Source organism: Amphiura filiformis, chromosome 2 (genome assembly GCF_039555335.1).
Source record: "Amphiura filiformis chromosome 2, Afil_fr2py, whole genome shotgun sequence".
NCBI lineage: Eukaryota > Metazoa > Echinodermata > Ophiuroidea > Amphilepidida > Amphiuridae > Amphiura > Amphiura filiformis.
This window is the reverse complement of record NC_092629.1, coordinates 42496036-42513589: the sequence shown is the minus strand read 5'-3', so window position 1 is coordinate 42513589 and position 17554 is coordinate 42496036. Positions and strand designations below refer to the sequence as shown.

General features: G+C 37.3%; 1 protein-coding gene across 1 annotated transcript; it reads left to right on the top strand.

The window, feature by feature from the left end:
• The first annotated feature begins 4930 nt into the window (after window positions 1-4930).
• On the top strand, window positions 4931-17227 carry LOC140140833 (uncharacterized). The gene is made up of 5 exons (XM_072162589.1): window positions 4931-5106; window positions 6211-6405; window positions 7830-7868; window positions 11479-12465; window positions 17148-17227. Exons 1-5 carry the CDS (start codon window positions 4953-4955, stop codon window positions 17225-17227), a joined length of 1455 nt encoding a protein of 484 aa, XP_072018690.1. The 5' UTR covers window positions 4931-4952.
• Window positions 17228-17554: the final 327 nt, after the last annotated feature.

The window sequence follows — 17554 nt, the reverse complement described above, 5'->3', positions numbered from 1 at the left end:
TTTTACCAGGGTATCTTAGTTTAGGGGTGGTGGGGTATAAACGTTTGGACAGTATTTATTGTAGGACGTTAGATCACATCAGACATATCGAATTGCATTCTGAATACGAAGAATGTCCTTCTGATATCAAATAATTTTGATTTTTTGAAATTTGCAATGTAATACACATTTTATGGCAAATGATTAAAAATTTATATTTTTGATATTTAACAGTACTCGAAGTAAACTTTATAAATCTGATGATTTATACTTAAAGTGTATGTAGGTGGGAGGAAAATCCGACGATCAATTGAAAATTTTGACCTTTCGTATTGAAGATATGGATTTTTTTCCCAAAACACCAAAAAAATTAGGTCTTTTTGGGAAAAAATCCATATATCTTCAATATGAAAGGTCAAAATTTTCAATTGACCGTCGGCTTTTCCTCCCTGCTACATACACTTTAAGAATATGTAATTAGATTTATAAAATTTACTTCGAGGACTGTTAGGCCAAATGAAAAAATAAACATGTTTCACGTCCCCTCCCGCTTCCTTTTTTGAGGTTTCTTCAATTCTATTTTTACTTTTTGAAATTCAGTTATAACTTTTCAAAAAATATGTCTAGGAAGTAGAGATGCTTTCTATAGCCTTGCTTATATACAAGAAACACTTTTATAAGGATTTGTGGTAGTTAGAGGGGGCCTATCTCTCAGAACAACAAATAAAAAGAGGCCTCCTCCTTTTTCCACTTTCAGACCAGCATTATTGTATACGCTAAAACAGCTCTAATTATGGGTATTTACACCGATTTTGCGATAAAAAATAAAAAGCCCACTCTTCCTCCTTTTTTTCAAAAACCCGGACGTGAAACATGTTTTTTTATTTTACATGGCCTTATATATCAAAAATGTGAAAAATATCAAATAAAATCAAATAAAATCAAAATTATTTGATATCAGAAGGACATTCTTCGTATTCAGAATGCAATTCGATATGCCTGATGTGCTCTCATGTCCCACAAAAATATTGTCCACACGTCCATACCCCATCCCTTAAGTGCATTACAATTATTGTGTAAACAACAGAATTAAAAAAAAATATAGAGGACGCCCTCTATCAGCAAATGTTACAATATGGCTTTAAGGGCTCCCTGGCCTTGGTGGTTAAGGGCCCCCTGGTGGGGTCAAGGGGTGCTAGAGCTCGGGGGGGTTTTGTCGAAAAAAGGGGTCATTCAGTGTGGGCTTCAAGAAGATGGGGTCAGTGAGTGTGGAAACGCTAAACATTAGGTTGCATTGACCACGAATAGTAACTTTCTGTAAAACTTTCTGTAAAAGCTAAAATGGGTACAATTTACAAAAATGTTAAATTTGTTTAAAATGCACACAAAACAAGCAATATTTTACAGAAAAAGAGGGTCATTGGGTGTCAGCTGATGAGAAATGGGGGAATAAATGTGCGCGAAGCACAAGAAAAATTTTGACATATTTCAATACGGTGAAATATGGTGCTAAGGTGGAACAAATTCGCACGAAAAGTCAAAACATTTTTAGGCTAAAATGGCCAAATATGATGTTAATATTAGTCAGAAACCCTGATACAGACATCAACATTGGGGGGATGATTGTATGATGGACCATCCCCCAATATCAAAATATTGGGGGGATTCATCCCCCGGGATCTACCACTATGCCAGCCGGTGTGCGGTGTCAAGGCTTAACTGTGGTCATAACATTGTCCGGTACCAACGGTGCGCAAAGCTTATTTCATTCTCTCTTCCCCATCTTCTCTCCCCCTTCCATCTCCAAACCTCTCTCTCTCTTTTCAGGTGGGACATGCCCTCTGCGCCTTGGGCCCACAATGACTAATATGCACATCATTATTTCTGATCCTGCCCTAATCACTGATTTTACTAGCAACACCCCCCCCCCCAAATTTGCAAAATAAAAAGTCCAAAAAAAAACCCATAAAATTTTTATGCTTTTTTGGTCAAAAAAGATCCATATTTTGTGAAGGACCACTTTTCACAAAATCACCCCACCACTCCTGGAAAAAAGGTCCACTTTTTCTAAAATGCACACCTCAAAGAATATGCATCAATGTCTAATTTGGATCCCTATTGTAACAAGAGCACCAAGGGTGCTGTAGCTCAATTGTTATTTGAAATTTTAAAAATAAATATAATGTTCAGATATAGACGAATTCAAGTAGCCAAGTCATGGTCAGGATTTGGTCGGACATCTTTGGGTAGCCGCTAGCACCAACCTGGTGTTTTGAGCGTCCAATTGTGCAAATAAAAGCCGCCTAACACCTAGAGAAGATGCAAGGACGAGGAGAGTTAATAGAATAATAGATAATAATATATATAATGGAGATAATTCCGCAGGTAATCCTGTCGTATCTACATAGTCCTTTTGTTCGCAAGTACATCAATGCATAGATACCGCGTATAGTTACTCCGATTATTATGCCACTTCAACAGCGAATAGACCATGCTGTGTGTTTTGTCGAAGGGAACTGTATTATGTTATTCTTTTGTCTACCTGTGTTTTCGCGGAAGGTGTAAAACGGGTGATGGAATGCAGTTTAAAATTTCCGCCAAGGCGAATCATTTCACATTTTGAGTGCATTGTAGCCGACGGCTACCCAACTAAAGGCTGCTAGTCAGGTGTAGGAATGCGTGTATTTGGATTCGTCTATATGTATAACCGTTGAATATATCAAATTGGGTTTTTTTTTAATACACTGGTATTTAATTGTGTTTGTAACATTTCTTTCTTTATTTATGTCAAGACTATTGATAGTTGGTTTTATAAAAACGAGTTAACTCTCAACATTAACAATAAAACTAAATAATATAGTATTTGGTGCATCTCACATTCTTACCAAGTTCAACAATATGACATGCTTGATCATACAAATGAATCCAATTATCTTGGTGTTACATTAGATCCACTTCTCATGGTGGGGATGTGAAACAAAATTTTAATTTTACGTGGCATAATGTACATGTATATAAAGGTCATTTATGAGCAACAGGGCCCTCCACCTTTGTTCCATAACCATTAAGGTATAGGAATTTTTTTTTGCTATAGCCCCCAAATGAAATGTATTTAATTATGTTTGTACTCACTAAAGGTAGCATTGTGTGTGAATTTTACAGCCGAACTAAGTGCTATTCTTTTTCATGGTCATTTTAGTGACTAAAATGGCCCAAAATGAGGGTTTTCAATATTGCTGTCCATTTCTAATCCCATAGACTTTACATGTAAAATAAAAAGGCCCATAAAAATTGAATAGCACTTAGTTTGGATGTAAAATTCTCACAAAATGCTTTTTGAGTGATTACAAAAATAATTAAATACTTTTAATTCAGGGGCTATGTGGAAATTTTTTATTGTATTTCTTCATTTTCTTGTGCAATGACATACCGGGGTATAGGTCCTTTCACAATAAAATGTCCATCTGAAACAAAGGTGGCCTTAGGAACAACAGCATAGCCAGCATTTTAGTGTGCGGGAGTAAAGCCAAACTCTGTCCCCATTTGTCAATTTTAAAGACACTTTACTGCGATCCCCATCTCCATTTTCATCACTGGAAATTTCTGTTGGGGATGCAACTTTCCCCCTAGCTCCCAATGCCACTGCTCAGGAGGGAGGCAAGGTGCTGAGGTTATTCTGCATATAAATTGTTAATGAATAATAAATAAATTAATGGGCACCAAATATCTTCAGGTATAAACTGACAGGAATATTAGCAGTAATAAATATTTGTCTTTAGGCATGTCCACACAGCTAGAGGAATTTTTGTTTGAGCAAAGCGGTTCTCGGACAAAAACTTGGGGGAAATCTACCATGTGAACGCTCTCAAGGGTTCCAATTACTAAGTTTACCCCAAATTTATCTGTGTCTGTTAATTAGTTGAATAAATGTAGGCTTTCAAGACATCCAAATTGCACCTGCATTGCTGAAAAGCCACCCAATTTTTTTCTTAACCTGTGGGACAGGAAATTGTTGAAAGTCTCAGGGAAAATCTTCAAAAGTTACCCATTTGGGCTACCGAACTATGAGTTTGGCAACCCTGATTACTTTGTCCTTCTCAAGCACTTGAACTAATTCTTAAACAAACACTCTACTGTTGACAATAGGTTAAAGAGCTTTAGAATTTTACAATCTCACAGAAAATAATTACTATGTAAAACTATCCTCACAAATATCTGAGAGGTCTCTGCAAAAATACACATGCTCCAAATCTAAACCTCCATAAAACACAGTAACATCATTGGCAAAGCTAAAATGTAAACATGTAACAGATGACTTATATTGGAAAAACACCTAGGTTAAACCTGGTGTAGCATGTAAGAAATCTAGGAATGAGATTATTCTTGTGAAACTGCACAATTTTTTCGCGTGACAAATTGCTCGAAAAAAGCACACTTCCTGTCCATTTTTCCCAGCAAAATAAGTAACTTTCATGAACAAACTTGCAAAGATCGCCACCTCAAATTACCAGCTCCATTACTCAAACGATGTAGCAAGAGAAAGTAAAAAACATAGAGAAATTCGGATCATGGCTATAGTCTCAATTTGCCTTGCAAATTGAGCTAAAAATACACTCCTTATTAGCGGTTTCATTCTGGCATATTCTCATCATTTTAAAAATATCAATACTAATAACACATATAGTTTCTTTTACAGTGTTTAATGCTCTGTGTGCTAGCCATAGGCTTCAACATAAAAACTTCAAATTTTGAGATATTTTCTCAAAATATCAAGAGCTATCTAAAGAACCACTGAACCAATGCTAGGCTTGTTTGTACTCATTTCAATGCATTTTTCATGCTGATTCCAAATATGGTAATGAAAATTACAATTCTGAAATTTTTGAAATTTAGATTTTTTTTTTTTTTTTTTTTTTTTTTTAATTTGTCGTCTGCAGTACGACACCCAGCGTGGAAAGAGTTAACAATCCAAAATGGATCACAGTAGCCAAAAGATCACACAAATCGACAAGCATCTGCAACAAGCATCAGAACAGGCTGAGAATCTGCAAGATGTGAATGAAAAAACCAAGATGAAAGAACCCATTGATAAGGCTAGAAGAGAGCTGGCTGATCTTAGAAATCAAAGTAAGATTTTGTGTATCAAGGAATAAGCTATTCCAGTTAAAATCCATACACCTCCAATGGAAGACTTGGCCTTATCTTCTACACATGGAGTGTGAGATGGTGTGCAGGGGGCAGAGTACCCCTGACAAAAAAATTGAGATAAAAAAAAAGAGATAAGTGCACTTTGATAACAAAACAAAAGAGAAATTTGTGAAGGCAAAGGAAAAGAAAAATTTGCAAAATACAAAATTTTTCCATGTTACCAATTATTGTCCCAATAAAGCCCTTTTCAACGATCATGGGCCAAATAGTGTAAATGATTTTTACCACAAACAGTAGAAAAGATTTTATCATTATCGGTGGGTATTATACATATACTGGTGGTTTTTTTTTTTTTTTACAATGTGCACATGTAGCGTACAAAAGCTTGTGCTTGTTCTGGCAGTGATCACTTGTGGTATTGATGATGCTGGGAGCTGGGTTTTAAAAATCAAGTTTTCTTTTCATAGATTCAACCCTACTTTCTCATGATTATATATGTGACCGTTCACGGTGAATGAGCCGTAAATTCCTCCCCCGGTCAATTTTGTTTTATTTCGTGTTTAAAAATATACATCATAAGCTTTAAAATGGTATATCATTTGACTTCAAAACGATATCCAGAAGCGGGGTTATGGTTTGTTAAACTTTGCTCCTTCAACAAAATTATAGCTTTTTTCGTTTCTACATGTGTCTCTTTTTCCACATTGCTGGCAATAAATATCAAACAGTCATAATTGGCGGTCATTTCTAATCATCCCCAAGTCAATAAGGTTTAAGAAAGTTCTCTCATTGTTTGTTGGTTATACATACCTATACAAAATACAATGCCTGGTAACTCACCATTTGAACAGGATTTAGCCAAAGCAAACAAAGACCAGAGCTATTAAAAATTCTATAGCCATCTAAGGCAGAAGCTATTGTTATCCACTTCAACAATAGGATTATTGATTAGTGTTTGATTAGTGTAGCGCCAGCTTAAGTTACCGATGAATACGACCTTCGTACACATTTTACACTGCAACTCAGAATACAATTTAGGGAATTTACGGCTCATTCGTGCTGTACGGTCACATATATCTGCAGGTATAACCCAGCAGCCATCGTCCTCCATTCTGCCTTCGCATGATGCACAAGATGACATAGAAATGCCAAGAGAAGCAGGTTCATCTAGTAGTGAACCATTTAGTGAGACTCCTATACCAGACATACCAGGTACAAGTACTAGTGAGCCGCATGGTAGCGAGTTACGGTCTTCTGCTCGTAAGCGTCCAAATCAAGGTAAGGCTTTAAGGTTTAACCCTAACCCAACTGATACCACTAAAGCTCACTTGTAATGAAAACCACTGAGCATGCATGCATTCCATGTGATCATGGAATCACTGGGCGGGCTAGTGCAACCCCCATGGCTACAGGTCGACGATCTTCTGCGTGGCATGCGAGGGATCCAGAGGGGTCCAAGATTCAAATCTGGGGGTACCAAGTGACTTCTTTGTTCATCTTCTCTCCTTTTTGGTTTCTTCTTTCCCTTCCGAAAGCAAAAAAAACACCCAAAAACAACAACAATGGGCTGGGTTAGGGTTACGGCAACAGTAATTTTGCTTGTTTGCCTCCTCTGGATGCCCCTGACAAAGCAGTTAAATGATCATAGAAAAGTTCCATCCAAGGCTTGTATGGAATCAACGATGAACACAAGTTTAGTTTAACACCAATGGTATATGGCCTGTGTTAAGCCCGATCCTGACTCCTGATGCGATGCTATAAAATCTGTAATCTGAGCCAGGTTTTTACGAGCTCAGCGGTGAAAATTCTCATCGCGTGGTGGTAATTTTGGTCCGCGATGGAGTTGAACAATTAATGTTCAACTTTTTCGCATTGCGCTGCGATTTCGCAGCTGTGCACGTTTGTGATTGGCTGCTGGAAAAACAAGATCGGTAGAATGACCTTAAAAGGAGATGCAGACCCCACATGCTTTTAAAACATCGCGCGATGAAATTTAAGGAGTATTTCGTGATCCTAGCATCCTCTTTTATGACATTTTTCAGTAGATATCCACGAAAAAAAAGCTTATTTCCAAAATTTCAGTTGATTCCGATTTTGCGTGCTTATGCGAGTTATGCATGATTATGTGTATTACACTGCTCCATAGACAATGTGTTGTAATTTTGTTCTGGTGCACCCTCGTGGGTGGGTGGGTGGGTGGGTGGGTGGGTGGGTGGGTGGGTGGGTGGGTGGGTGGGTGGGTGGGTGGGTGGGTGGGTGGGTGGGTGGGTGGGTGGGTGGGTGGGTGGGTGGGTGGGTGGGTGGGTGGGTGGGTGGGTGGGTGGGTGGGTAGGTAGGTAGGTAGGTAGGTAGGTGGGTAGGTGGGTAGGTAGGTGGGTGGGTGGGTGGTGGGTGGGTGGATGGTGGGTGGTAGGTAGGTGGGTGGGTAGGTGGGTAGGTAGGTAGGTGGGTGGGTGGGTAGGTAGGTAGGTGGGTAGGTGGGTAGGGTAGGTGGGTAGGTGGGTGGGGTAAGTAAGTAAGTAAGTAAGTAAGTAAGTAAATAAATAAATAAATTACAGATTCATGTAAAAAATGGTTTCGATGGCTGGGCCAGATCTACCAGTTGCTGATGGTGTGCTTGGGTTTGAATCACGAGGGAAACAAACAACTTCTCCTTTTATAACTGCCTTCTTCATTTCAAAGAAAACTTTTATTTGTTACAGATGATACAAGGCCAAGAAAAACCAAGAAAACCAAGAAAGGTAATCTTAGACCATATGTTACACAACTTTTACAACAACAACTAGTTTCTGTCACAACAGAGCCTTTTGCCTCCCTATACGTTTATGCTCAGCATCACCGTTGCTAGATAGTCACTGATTTAAATTAACTTTTTTGTTTTTTACCATTTTTGATCAATGTAAGTTAATTTCTTTCTATGAATGTTTTGCTTCATTCCGAGTGCTTCTACAACTTTTGGATACAATTAAAATACATCCATGATGTCATTTTATCTATTCCTAAAAATTCATCTTTAAGGCGCATATCCTAGAAAATTGCTATTTCATTCCATCGCCAAAAATGGAGCTTCACACAGTTGGAATCCGTGACGGTATAATAATTTGACATAGACGAATATCGATACATACAGTTTATATGTTACCGATTCAATGATACACACGCACGAGACCTGTTAGCCATCACTCGATCGGTGAATCTGAGTCAAACCGAAGATCTCCGGAATTATTATAAAAACTTGAATTTTACTGTAAGGCCTAAAAACAATTGTTTGATTGGCGTAAAAAAAGGAAATTTAGGGTAGGTAGGTCGGTTTTTCCCTTAACTTTTCAAGCTGTAAATTTTGTTTGATAATAAAGTTTATTGTATCTATACAATAAACAAATTTACCTCCTGTGAAAGAGTCTAGCCCTGGTCCATAGCTTGTGCTTGGACAAATCAATATGATTGATTTATTGATTGGTTGCCTAGTAATGGCTTTATATAAGCAGGTGTATAAGGACCAATGAGGTTTAAGGTCTATTGTTTGAAGTAGCCAATGGGAAGTGGTTAATAACCCTCTGACACTGCCAGTGGGTCAAGAATTAGGCACATTTTTATCTGTCATGGAAGGAGAAGGTTGGATCTCCAATGTGAAGAAAATTTTCCCACCCACCACACCCAAAAATTTAGGTCATATCCCAGTATTCAATACCTTTATGGACAGTCACTTGGGAGCATTAGTTGGCTGGGAAGGCATCCATATCATACGGGGTTTAGAGGTACATAGACCTAAAGGGTATTGCAGTCTGCGCTTTAATGGTAGCTTCTGGGCATGGGCAAATTACCAGGAAGAGGGCGGTTAAGCTGACCAAGGGAGAGGATTCAATAAGTGCACATTTTAACGTCTCTTGGAGAGGTATACAGATCTAGGTGTTCAGGAAATCCCTTTAAAAAGGGTTCTGTAGCTTGCTGGTTAATACATTGCTGTTAACTTCTTTAAAAAGTTGGACCACACTTGGCGAGTGTGGAAAGGGCTTGAGAATACCCTGGAGGGCCCGTCTCTATCTTACATGAAATTAATTTGGGTTAACTTCTCTGCAAGGAGAGGAGTTGGGCCACACTTGTGTGTGGGCCAGGGAAATTCCCGGAGGGCCCCGTATCTTTGAGGTTATTTTGGATTAACTTATGCGAAAAGAGAAGTGGGGCCACACTTGCATGTGTGCAAAGGGGCCGAGGAAATTCCCTGGAGGGCCCCGTAGCTTACGAGGAATTTGGGTTAACTTCTTTGCGAGACAAGAAGTGGGGCCACACTTGCGTGTGCAAAAGGGCTCGGGGTAATACCCTGGAGGGCCCCATATTCATTAATTCGTTTTCATCCATTCATTTCTTTCATGCATTTAAAATGTATTGTACAAGGAATTAACTTGGGTTAACTTCTCTCTGAGAAGTTGGCCCCGTATTTAATTCATTCACTTTCATTCATTCATTCATTCTTCATTGCATTTCATTTATGCATCTTACAAGGAATTAATTTTGGTTAACTTATCTATGATAAGATAAGATTGGGCCACACTTGTGTGTGTGCAAAAGGGCCCTGGAGGGTCCGTATCTTATACAAGGAATTAAGTTGGGTTAACTTCTCTGCGAGAAGTTGGGCCACACTTTGTTCCGGAGAGGCTCCGTACCTTACGGGTAAGTAGTGTAGGCATGAGCTCGGGAAATTACCGGAGGGCCCGTATCTTACGGGCGAGTAATTTAGGAATTGGCTTGGGAAATTCGGGAGGGCCCCGTATCTTCACGGGCGAGTAATTTAGGAATTGGCTCGGGAAATTCCCGGGAGGGCCCCGTATCTTACGGGTGAGCAAACACTGTGTGTAGATGGGGACAGACTCTGTATTTAGGGGGAAAGTTAAGATTATCCAGGTCAGAAATTGTGGCGGTAAAAAAGGGACAGGGCCACAAATTTAATCTTGAATCCAATTATATGAAAATAATTGGATCACCATAGGTAATTGTATAAGTGTTTACAAATAGTAATAATGCGTAACTAATAAATTTGAGAAATAGTGCATGAGAAGTTGAACGAAATATGTCAAATATCCAGATTACTTTCCTGAATGTTTCCGGCTTCAGGAAAGTTAGGATTAATGTATATGCACTTTTCTAAGGAATTTATATTAAAGGATTGACTCAATAAATGTATGTAAACTTCTCTGGAGAAATTTTCTCTTGAAAAGTTAAGCCAAGTTTGATGTATTATAACGGTACCCTTTGGGTCCGTATTTTATTGGATAAGCTGAAGTTAAATCCAATTCTGGTTTACAAATAAATGGAGATACTCCTGACAGATATGCCAGCAAAACTTTTGAGTAAAATGTGCCTCATTTCATCTGGGGGTAAAGGCTTTGGAACTTTTTTTTTCTTCTTTTTTTAAAATTTTTTAAAATTTTTAAATTTTTTCTTTGCAAAAAAAAGAAAAAAGTTAGGGTCAGGCCTAATTTTAGGGTAGGTTGGGTTACGCCAATCAAACAATTTTTTAGGCCTAATTAAAACACTTCAGGGTTAATCTTTCACATGGTATTTGTGACCATCCACCACGAAGTGGTAGTAAAGTCAGCTCTAGGAAAATTGAGGGCGTGGCTGTGAAGCAAATCACACATTATGGCTTTAAGGGAACAAACAAAAAGTTTCATGATTACCTATAAATGAAAATCCTTTTATTAGGGGGGAGCGGTCAATAAGTCCAATTACTTTTGTAATAAACTAGTTAAAATCAGTCAAAGTTGACCTTTTTGGGATAAAATTTTCAACATTTCGCACTTGCGTTTCAAGAAAGGGGGGTCAGATCCTATAATAATAGGATTTTTGTTTAAAGGATGTCATCAAACTTTTGGTTTGTTCCCTTACTACTTGTGGCCCATTGTATTGTATTTGGCAAATACTGTAAAAACCTGATAGTTAGCAAGTGCTTTTAAAACATGCAAACATGAAGAGCCCCATCCACATCGTATTCACTCCAATAAGCACCCACCCAGGGTATTTTCAATTTGCTAAAGGGTACCATTAATATTGAAATGACTGATAGACATAAATACAGTGAAATTGAGGATTTAAAGTCCTGTGTAAACTTGCAATACATTTAATGCATCAGAAAAGTTATTAGAACGTCTTAGGACCATATTATAACATAAAGCGCCAGACTTTGGTACAATTTCATGTTTTCAAAAGCGCACGATAGTAAGAACATATGCTAACTTTCGAGCTTTTACAGTAATGGGATTTTCTGACCATATTTGTTCATTGTTTGTTAATATGTTAATACTCTCTCCTTTCCTCTCTCTCTCTCCTTCCTTTCCTGTCTGTTTATTTCAGATAGCCAAAACATCAGTGAAAATCAGTTTCGAGTTCTCCAGTATTTTTTACGCACAGGAATGGGTTACTACATGGAAGAGGAAGACAGATATAAAAGCACCTATTGGCCAACCAAGACTTATCTCTTGGTACATGTTCGTAGTGGAAATGGGAAAACAATTCATGTTGCAAAACATGAGAGTAGATATAGAGAACCACATTGTGAAAAAATGCTTGATAAAAGTAAGAATGAAATACTATACAAAATAAAAGAACATTTGAAAAAGGGTACTGAAGAGCTCGTTCATTTTGAGATATTTATAACATATTCGCCTTGTAGTGATTGCTCTACCATTCTTAGGGATCTCACAAATTTCTTTCTCTCAGGCACTAGTGAATATGAAAATGACCGGAAACTTGTACAAGTTAAGGTTAGCTTTCCTCAGCTGTATAACACAGGCCGAAATCAGGAAGGCTGGTTCGAAAATAGGGAGGGATTACGGATGCTTAAGCAAACACCACATGTAGAACTCAAAATCATTCGGTGGAGAGAATTCAAAGTGAGCTTTGATGCTTGGGTTAAACTAGAAAAATCAAAGACCAAAAAAGGTTCAAAATCCAAGGCTTCAGAATTGAAACCTCAGGTGTTGTATAGTCAGGCATCCGATTTATGTGGGTTGTTAGACATGACTGTTCCTGTGGAAAAGGTTTTTAAGTTGCTGCCAGAGCAAAGTAACACCTTCCAGATATCAAAGTCTCGGCAGTTGAGGTACCAGGAGAAACAGCTTTGTATGATATTGAATCAAGGTGGCAATGACAGGCCATCAGAGTCTCATCAAGATGATGCAGGTAGTGATGGTGGAGGTGGAAATTCTGACATTGATATGGTTGATGGTGGTAGTGATGGTGGCAGGGATGGTGGTGGGGATCATGATGAAGATGATGATGGTAGTGGTGATGATGATTGTATTGGTGGTGATGGTGATGATGGTGATGACGATGATGATGGTGATGATGATGTCGATGATGATGATGAGGAGGAGGAGGAGGAGGAGGGTGGTGAGAAAGGGGAGGAGGAGGAGGGAGGAGGATGAGGAGGGGACAATGACAACAACAACAGTGAAGAGGATGACAATGGCAATAATGAGGATGACAATGATGATGAAAATGATGATGTTTATGGTGGTGGGGATGTGGATGATCTTTGATAGTGATTAGCTGCATTATAGTAATGATTTAGGCTATGTGAATAATGATAATATTGACAAGGATGATAGACTCGGTAAACCCAGTTTACACAGAGACTTTGAACTCAGCTTCATTTGCATGTAAACAGGGTTGCCACATTTTGAACTCAAATTCAGAAGTCGACTTCAAATGATGACATAGAGCAACATTTGTCGAATTCAAAGTCAACTTCAAACTTGACTTTTGGAGTGTAAATGAACACATAATTAGAAGTCGACTTCCACAGTGGCATTCGTCATTGGGCCAAGCGTTTTTAAAATGCGTAAAAAATAACTTGATTTTAAAATAGCCGAGGAGGCGGGTTTTCGCTGAAATATTTTTTGTGTAAAAACTGAAGCATCCTATGTATAAAGGAATATATGAATATTAACCGCACAACATGTATAATGATTCATGATACCCAAATTGAGGTACAGTTGTTGTTGTTTAGGAAGCAGAGAATTTTATTTCAATTTTATATAGGTCAAAATATTTTTTGAATTTAGAGAAAATTAACGCTCAAAAAATGATGAAAAATCAATGTAATTTTTACATAGAACCCCAATAAAGATGACTGTATAATTTTTATGGTAATCTAATCTTCCATTTTCTAAAATTATCTCGGGGGTTCTATGCAAAATTCTTGAATAAACTGGGGGAAACCCAACGTCTATAGCCCGGGGACTATAATAGGCCTACAAGAAAATGGCAGGCTCCCTATACATTGAACGGACCGATATACCATGCATTATATAGGTCAAAATATTTTTTGAATTTAGAGAAAATGAACGCTCAAAAAATGATGAAAAATCAATGTAATTTTTACATAGAACCCCGATAAAGATGACTGTATCATTTTTATGGTAATCTAATCTTCCATTTTCTAAAATTATCTTGGGGGTTCTATGCAAAAATCTTGAATAAACTGGGGGAAACCCAACGTCTATACCCCGGGGACTATAATAGGCCTACAAGAAAATGGCAGGCTCCCTATACATTGCACGGACCGATATACCATGCATGATGCGATGATGCAGTCAAAAATCGATATATGTATTGTGCGTAGCACAGTACATGTATTGTTGTATTTCTATTCTATACCCGATAAATGTTGGAGTTGCCTATAGCCTATATGTTTAAAATTCAATTTGACTACCAACAAGTCATGTGGTCCAATGGATTAGCGCGCTGGACTTGAGTATGTAGCTGCGGCGTGGGTTCAAGTCCTACCTCTGTCGAACTAAATTCCTTTTTTTTTTAAATTTCATTATTAGGGAAATGGGACAGGGCGAATTTATGTATGACGTAGGGAGGAGTGGTCGACTTCATAATGGTTATTTGATGCATGAGCAAGTATGGCATAAAAGTCAAATTCACAAATTGTTTTGAAGTCGACTACTGTGAACTGGTAACTATTTTTAATTCATAACCTCATGAATATACGTGATGCGTGCGATCCAATCATATATTTCATTATTTGTAAAAACACAAACAAAAATTGAGGTCATTAATAACTCACAATTAACCGTAATTGTGCGTAATTGTTCCAATTGTAAATATTAGTAACCTCTGTGTGTGCCATTTTGTGTGTCAAACAAACTGCGCGCACGCTGGCCCCTGTATTTGGATTGCGCACTACCATATTTGTACAGATTGTGATTCGCACTTTTGTTATTGTATATTTTTACTTTTTACAAACTTTTAAGGGAAATTTTAAGTGAAGAGATGAAAGTGATGGTTATGAATGAGGTTAATAACTTTGCATCGGTAATATGTCGGGCATTGTGTAAAATTTAAACATTTTGCTTTGGACCTCGAAATACCCCCGGATAATGTTTAGATTTTCCACAATGCCCTCCAAACAACTGATGAGCAGTTACAGTATTACCTCTGAACAGATTCTACAAAAAATAGCTCTTAGTAGAGGAGGGGGGCACTCTGCCAAAAACTTTCAAGTCTATACAGAGAGCTACAGAAGGTTTGATAGTTGTTCTTGGTCAATTTGCATGATTTAGGGGTGGTAATTACGAATCTTTTATTTGAAGTTTCCGTTTTACAGACGAGGGTCATTCAAAAGTTCTACCTCCAGCATCGATCACGTCTCTGTTATCTTACGTGCCAGGATATTGAAATTACCCATGTTTATACTCTTAAATCTAGGCTACAAAATAAAAGTTATTTGATGAAAATGTGATTTTTGGTTGTTTAGATATGTTTGTTTGTTTTAATAAAAAATTTAAATGGCAGGAAAGGACTATAATGTAGTTGTAGGTTGAAGTTGAAATAATGTTATGAACTTCTGCAATACAGCACCTAACTCCAAATGTTAGTCACTTCAATAATTTTTAATTTTAAACTAATGATTTCTATCATTCTTGAACTTTTTAAAACATGTAATAAATTAATTGATATCAATATACTTACAATATGTTAATCAGTGTAATTTAATAAACTTACAGAAGTAAATAGAAACTCTGTACCTGTGTCTTGATGTAAGCTTGTGATATAAATCATGTTTAAATATAACATTTTCTCTGGTGTATCTGCCTTTGCATGGTATGTTCACAGTGAAATAAATACACATGGAAAATGGACTCGGTCACCCGCCATTGCACAATGTTTTTTATGGGACCTGAATTGCATTCTGAATATGAGGAACATCCTTCTAAATTTTCGATAATACAAATTTTATGGCAAATTATTAAAATTGACATTTTGACATTTAACAGTCCTCGAAGTAAACTTTACAAATCTAATGATATGTACTTAGTTAAAGTGTATGTAGCTGGGTTGAAAAGCTGACCATCATGTGAAAATTTTGACCTTTCTTATTAAAGATATACATGAAAGGAGGATTTTGTCCCGGAGATTTTGTGATCCTAGCATCCTCTTTTTATGACATTTTTCAGTAGATATCCACGAAAAAAGCTTATTTCCAAAATTTCAGTTGATTCTGATTTTGTATTTGCGAGTTATGCATGATTATGTGTATTACACCATGGAAATATCTACTATTTCCATGATTACACTGGTCCATAGACCAGTGTTGTAATTTTGTCCTGGTACCCCAGAATGATGATGATATTTTTGCTAAATAAATTAATCTGCAAGAAATTTTTGGTACATAAACATCATGTAGCCAGAGGTTTCCAGTGGTATAAAAATCTCAACTTTAAAGGAAATCTGTACCATAAACTAATCAATGGCTAATATAGTTATATACCCCTAAATTAAACATACCAGACGGTCTATATGAATTTCGGAATATTCCTAACAAAGAAAAAGCACTTTTAATCCTTCGTTATCTGCGATTCATGGAAGCCGCCATGATAGCTGCTTCTGCCACAAGCAGTAGCGTAACCTTTCACACAGACCCACGGCGGCGTATGTTGCTATGGCATTCATGACCCCACAGCTTAAATTTGGTTTTAGTGCTATTTTTACTTTTCGTTCTCAAAAGACATTGTTGATCATAAATATTACTTAAAATACAATTTTTTATGTTCTTCTGTAGTTTTATGTAGTTCTATGGGGTTTTTTTTTCCGCAGGCGGATATAATACGGAATTTGCTGGGGATAAAATATAATTATTTGACACATAATTGTGACTGTGGAAATTGTTTTTGTGTTTGGTAGCTTTATGTATAACAAGATTGACTTATGTAAAATTGTTGTTGTATATGTTGAGTTTGTGTACGATAATTTGGAAAAAACATTCATTTTAATATACTATTTTTAGAAACACACTATTTTAGAAACTCTCTGGCCTCTTCACTGAGCTAGACGCATGCGTGGTGTCAATTTTGTATAGAATTGGGCTCATTTGCATATGCATAAGTTCGTTGATAAGGCTGTATGCGTTCCTTAGTGATAGTAGAGTTCCAGTAAAATGAAGTTGCACGATTGCGTTTGATGATATAATGCGTATATATTTAAACTGTTGAAACATTTGTTTTGTAAATCTGCACAATGTCCAGGCATGTCGCAAATGGCAAATATTGTACTACGTGTAATAATATGTCCTAGTGTATTGTATTTGTTCGAAAAGTTTAGCCCGCTAATTTACTTCGCATGAAGGCATAGTTAAAGTTGGATAACTTCACGATAAAGGTAGGGATAGAGATATGACGTCATCGAAAAGTGATTTGTTTTAGATTGAGAAATAATGCATGTCAAGTAAAATTTTCGCTGACATTTTTATTTTACTGTTGTTGTCAATGAAAGTGACAGTAAAATTTCGAAAATAACCGTGCATTTATGACTTAATTTATGTCATGGGACTATTTGTTATGGTTTTAATGCGGAGGGACATGGAGCTATAGAGGTCAGTAAACGTGAAATGGTCATAGTCACATGGACATGCACATGGAGTTGCAGACACGTGCAATAAATTATGCATGTCAAGTAATAATAATTGTGGGAAATGTTAAATTGTTTTATTGTCGTATACAATTGTTGTATAGGTCTACTGAAGCTGACAATCAATTCAAAGAAGATAATGAAGAATGATGAGGAAATGTCATGGGACTATATTTTGCTTTAATGTGGAGGGACATTAAGTTAACGTTCAGATAATGTCAAACGGTCAGCTTGCACGTGGATGACACGTGAATTGAAAAAGTCTTTGTCTCCGATTGTTGTTCGGGTTTGGAGTAAACTTATTTTCTCGTTTATACACAACGTGTGATCACTGTGATGTAATCGAAACCAGCGAATAACGGCTGGCGTAACATTTTGTGACGGGGTTAAAGGAGTAGTGGGGTTAATATAGAAGGTTACCATGCGAAATGACTTGACCAGGTCAGCACGTCAGTGCATACTGCGAGTTTGTTATCAAGATTTTTTATGAACCCAAGCTTAAGTGCACTAT